Source organism: Homarus americanus, unplaced genomic scaffold, assembly GCF_018991925.1.
Source record: "Homarus americanus isolate GMGI-L3 unplaced genomic scaffold, GMGI_Hamer_2.0 scaffold57980, whole genome shotgun sequence".
NCBI lineage: Eukaryota > Metazoa > Arthropoda > Malacostraca > Decapoda > Nephropidae > Homarus > Homarus americanus.
The window spans coordinates 18,960,644-18,966,643 of NW_024716703.1; the positions used below are offsets into that span (position 1 = coordinate 18,960,644).

The 6,000-nt window shown below is 39.5% G+C and overlaps 1 protein-coding gene across 1 annotated transcript in view; it reads left to right on the top strand.

Moving 5' to 3' along the window:
* LOC121858402 overlaps positions 1-5,138 on the top strand; it is a 142,375-nt gene extending 137,237 nt beyond the window's left edge. The window contains exons 10-12 of the mRNA XM_042354848.1: positions 1,959-2,162; positions 3,481-3,599; positions 5,059-5,138. Coding sequence (XP_042210782.1) covers positions 1,959-2,162; positions 3,481-3,599; positions 5,059-5,138 — 403 coding nt within the window. The remainder of the gene's footprint in view (positions 1-1,958; positions 2,163-3,480; positions 3,600-5,058) is intronic.
* The last annotated feature ends 862 nt before the right edge of the window (positions 5,139-6,000 follow it).

The window sequence follows — 6,000 nt, forward strand, 5'->3', positions numbered from 1 at the left end:
CCCACACCATCCTCTCCCATAGCACCACTCTCCCACACCCTCCCCCCATGTATTCCAATGACTACCGACTCTCCCTTCACCTCCCCTCACTCATCACGCACGACCCTTCCCTTGGCGATCCGAGCATCATTTCCTTACTCCCTATCCACTCCCTCTCTCTCCTCTACATTCCTCCCTCCCACCATCCCTCTCCCTTCAATACTCCATACTCCCTCCCTACCTTCCCCTCCCCCTACAACACCCCAACCATCATTACCCCTTTCCCTTGTCTTCTCCAGCCTACTTCCCTCCCTCCCTCAGAATGCATTGTGTCCTCCACTCCCGTCTGCTGCTCCCCCAGGACGTCGGGTATTGTTGGGTAGAATACCTTCACGACGGGGGGACAGACGCCCTTATGTTTTGACTGTGTATAGTGACTGAGGCAGCTGCTGGGCCTGTCCTGATCACCGGCTGACTCACTCGTCTATTATATATATATATATATATATATATATATATATATATATATATATATATATATATATATATATATATATATATATATATATATATATATATATATATATATATATATATATATATATATAACAAACACGCACACAGTACACGTTTCCAGGCAAGTACACATACACACACCTGCGCACGCACACGTACTCATCACAGGTTTACCTGATGCGCCGTTATGAAAGGCATTTTAAGTATTCAATAAGCAAGTTTTTGAAGTCAGGCGGGGATATAATGTCATGAACTACAACGTAAATCTTTGATGTTAGTTAAACAGCATCCTCATGTCTCTCCGCGTTGATAGTTGTGTCAGTGTACAGGAGCTCTAACAGGCAGAGACTGGGGTATGACAGGCGTGGACTGTTAATTGTTGTGTCAGATTACAAAAGCTATGACAGGTGAGAACTCTCTGTTGAAGGTAAGATCAGAGAGCTATGATAAACGGGAACTGAGCTATGACAAGTGGGGATTCTCTGTTAGTTGGTGTGTCAGAGATCTATGACAGGTGCGGGGACTGAGTTATGACGGGCGGGAGGACTGAGCTATGACAGGTGCGGGGGCTAAGCTATGACAAGCGGGGACTCTGTTGACGGTCGTGTCATATTCCACACTTATTATTTCTCTTTATTCTTTAGTAATTACTCTTGTTGCTGTATTATTGGTCTTTCTTTCTCTCCTATTCATACTTTTATTCTTTGTTCTAGTTTTGTCGTTAATAAACTTCACCTGTCTTTCATTTTTATTTATTCAGGTTTTTTCTGCAGTCCCTTTCTTTTTTGTTTACCTTTGGTATTTACTCTTTTCGCAATGTTAATCATCATCGTCTCTTTCTTTGCTTTCTTCTTTTCTCATCTTACTTTATTGTTAAATTTCTATGGATTCGTCTTATAAATTCTTTTTTCTTCTTTCTCTTCCTCTTTCCTCTTGGTTTTCTTCTTATTCTCCTTCTTTCCTTTATCTCGTATCTTATTTCCATTTTATGTTTCTAAATGTCTTGCTTCTCTTGTTGAATATAATAGTTGTGAGTACAAGCGCTTGGTAGGGTATTACAGTGGTAGGAACAAGAGTACAGGATACAGGAGTCACAGGTACAAGGGCAGTGAATTAATTTTGACCTCTATAAGTCAAGTGGGTCTTTAGTTCAGTCTCTAAACACAAAGACAACTTCAAATAGTAGGTGTATTTGTCATCCCGTTTTCTGCTGTTTTGCTGCCTCATTCATTTTACAGAATACACATGACGTTAATTACAGCACATCAATTCAGTTATTTTCTGCGGTAATAACAGCAACAGTTGGTGTATTAAAATGGCAGTAACGCTCATAACATCCCCCATAGTTCCAAATCAAATGGGCTCTCTCTCACATATTGCAACCCTCCATCACCACACACACACACACACACACACACACACACCACTGTCAGCAACACCAACGTCAGCAACACCACCGTCAGGAACACCACCGTCAGCAACATCACCGTCAGCAACACCAACGTTAGCAACATCACCGTCAGCGACACCACCGTTAGGAACATCACCGTCAGCAACACCACCGACAGCAACACCACCGTCAGCAACACCACCGTCAGCAACACCACCGTCAGCAACACCACCGTCAGCAACACCACCGTCAGCAATCCACCGTCAGCAATTCCAAAGTCAGCAACACCACCATCACCCTAGACTAATATGCGTCCACACGTGTGTACATTTTGTCGCCAAAATGTGATCAACAAGACGAAATGAGGCACAGGGTTCCGACTCATGGTAGGGAGCAGCCGCGTGCACGAGACAGTGTACAGTACAGTAGATCGATGTTTCCTCTTGTTGATCACATGTTGGCGACAAAATGTACACACGTGTGGACGGACCTTAAGATTAAGATATAAGTACCTCTGGCAGTATATCCTTCATGCAGATGTGAACAAGACTAAATGTAAAGTGTGTGGTCAAACATATGGCCACACACTCGAGCACTACTGTACGTCCTCGACTGTGTGAAGATCGAACCTTTTAGGGACAGGACCAAGCACACTGTGTGTGAAATGGCGCAACACTTTATCTCTAATGGCAATATAGTTGACATAATAAGATTGTAACCACTTTTTTTGCACTCAGTAATTATATCATTTTCCATGTATAGAACCAAACACGCAATGTGGGTGAATACCTCTCACGCAAATGTGAATAACAAAGTGTGCGGCCAGACATATTGCCTCACACTCCTGTACTCCCGCAGTTGCGAATAAGTACAGAACGAAAGAAAGAATTTATTTGAAATTTTATACAACATTCAATGCCATAATATCCTGACCACTGGGGTTAGTTATAGAGACCCTGTGTAATCTCTTTGCGCTACCGCTCACAGGATGAGTATAGGGTGCACAATAAACTAGCCGCTGTACGTAAAAAATTAATTAAATAAATCAAACCGTCAGCAACATCACCGTCAGCAACATCACCGTCAGCAACATCACCGCCAACAATACCACCGTCAGCAACGCTATCATCACCACCAGGGTTGCTGACGTGTGTTGATGGTGTGAACATGACGGCGCGTATCTTTACCTGCCAACAAACCTTCCTTCCTTCCTTCCTTCCTTCCTTCCCAGGGTTCTCCCGAGGATGTAAGAACCGTATTGATCTAACTCACCCTAACGGTAACCCCCAACAGGAGTATGTATATTGTATAATCACCCTTGATCTAACAGACACCAACAGTAACCCCCAACAGGAGTATGCATAATCACCCTTGATCTAACAGACACCAACAGTAACCCCCAACAGGAGTATGCATAATCACCCTTGATCTAACAGACACCAACAGTAACCCCCAACAGGAGTATGCATAATCACCCTTGATCTAACAGACACCAACAGTAACCCCCAACAGGAGTATGTATAATCACCCTTGATCTAACAGACACCAACAGTAACCCCCAACAGGAGTATGTATAATCACCCTTGATCTAACAGGCACCAACAGCAACCCCCAACAGGAGTATGTATAATCACCCTTGATCTAACAGACACCAACAGTAACCCTCAACAGGAGTATGTATTCAACCAGACTTTCATCTACCCAACAAACTTAGGTGAGTACAGGAGAAAGACTCAGCTTCCCTTTGAATCTGAATAGAAAACAAGTGACATTTTCTGACTTTTTTTTTTACATTCATTCATGCAGACTAGTACAGTAAACAACATGACAGACACCAGCCAATGACGAACTTAACCTTAGTAAACAAGGTCATCTATACAACTGTTGGTTCTCAGTGGTAGCTAACAAGTTGGCATTATTCTCATTGGCTGGGACGTATAGCGAGCAGGTAAACATGATTTGAATATAATAGTGATTGACAGCAGATGCAGGTAAAGTCATTCTTAGCTTGATTTCAATAATATATTCACATTATTAATGGCTTACACTTACAGCTTCAAGGTATATATGCGGGTGACACAGGTTTTAGGAATATTCTTTTTTTTTGTTTTTTTTTTGAAGTGGTGTATAGTTTGATGAGAGTTCACTTTAAAGAATTATCTAGAGTTTATGATAAGTAATGTATACAAAGATATACTGTACTATGCAATGCTCCGGGTGACCTTATAGCTTAAATATGAATAACAGTGGAATAATCTGATCTGATATTCAAAAGAACAAGAATTTAATTTTTTTGTCATTTTTTTCGCAATCCTTCATATTTTTCCTTTAATTTATTCTCTCGGTTTCAACATCTGTTTCGTCATAATCATTTCGTAAAATACAGTTTGCAAAGATTAAATTGTTCAGTCATACAAAATAACAAACTTTATCTTAGGATCAAATCGCACAAAGTGCTTTCATAATGTTTACTCAAAAAATATGAAATGAAAATCAGTTAAATTTATGTTGCAATGCGAGTTTTGGTCTGGGACTGACTGGCTAACACCTTTGAGTTATGAAAAGTGAAATGAAAACTGGTCCCATATGTCTGAGGTCCCGTGAAAAACAATGTAAATGCACTACACAGTATACTAAGCCGTCCTAGATCAAGTGTGAGCAATCATTACTTTGACGTTTCAGAATATAATTTTTTTTTTTTACCACAGTGACATTATTGTGTAACTTTTAAACCAGAGAATGTTTTAATTGTTTAACCTTTGTGGAGATCTATTCGGCTATATTTTTTTATCATTTTAAAGATGATAATATGTTATAATTCACAAGGTATTAAACTATCGTTCTTAGAGTGTTAATACAGAGACCATATCCGAAATTCGTTCCAGTTAGTTTACACAATTTGTTATGGATCATCATGATCACCTACAGGTATATGACTCTCAGGTGTGTTGTACAGTACATGATCTTTCTCTTTGATTATATATTTTGAAGAAAGTAATTGTATTGCTCACATAATATACTACAATATCAACGCCTCTTAATATTTATCTTCAGTATATACTTCTATTTTATTTCATCTTTCTCTCTCCCTTCCTCTTTTATTCTATTCGATTTCTATTAAGTTTCCATTATGTCACATCGCAGTATGACCAGGGTAAAGTGCCACCCCACAGATGGCATCACACCGCAGTGTGACCAGAGTAGAATGCCGTCCTATAAAGTTAAGGGTCATACAGCCTCTCCCAACAGATGAACATCACAATTCGGTACAAAAATGACGATAGTTTTCAAATATAATTGCAGTGAGCACTGAAACATAGCCCGGCCGTGATGCGTTTCATTTAATGTTAATGAGAAATTTTATAGCAATTAATAGATTAATTTCCTGTAACAACATTAGTGAAACCGAACTTACCGGACGAAATTTAATTAATTTCATATGAACGGTAACGTAAGGGTATCAACATTGTGCTGGCGTTCTGAACTTAACTATTGGATTAATATATATATTTATATATACATACACACACATATTATATATATATATATATATATATATATATATATATATATATATATATATATATATATATATATATATATATATATATATATAAAAGCTCTAGTCTATGAGGGTCGGAAGGATAGCCGTCGAAAATTCAGGTTGGTATTTCAATATAGGCAAAATGGTAATAAAAATTAATGGATATTATTTGATTATGAATCCATATTGCCAGCGTATTGGCACAGTGTCAACATCAGAGCTTTTTGTCAAAATATTTTCCACTGAAAATTTGGGGTTTTATTATTGCATTGGCCTATTTTTAATTATGTGTTTCCCCAGGGAGCAGACAACAGCGGCAACGTCATTAGGCTGTGTGCAGGCCGGTGTAGATGGGATTACTTCTACTGCGGGCCGCTGATGTGCTCGTGCTGTGGCCCCTTGCTGTGGTACTGTGTTTTGGAGGGTTCCTGGCCTATCTGTGGTGTTTTGTGTTGCTGTGTTCTATTGTGGTGTTGTATTCTGTTGTGTTGCCGTGCTCTGTTGTATTGCTGTGTTCTGTTGTGTTGTTCTGTTGTGTTGTTCTGTTGTGTTGCTGTGTTCTGTTGTGTTG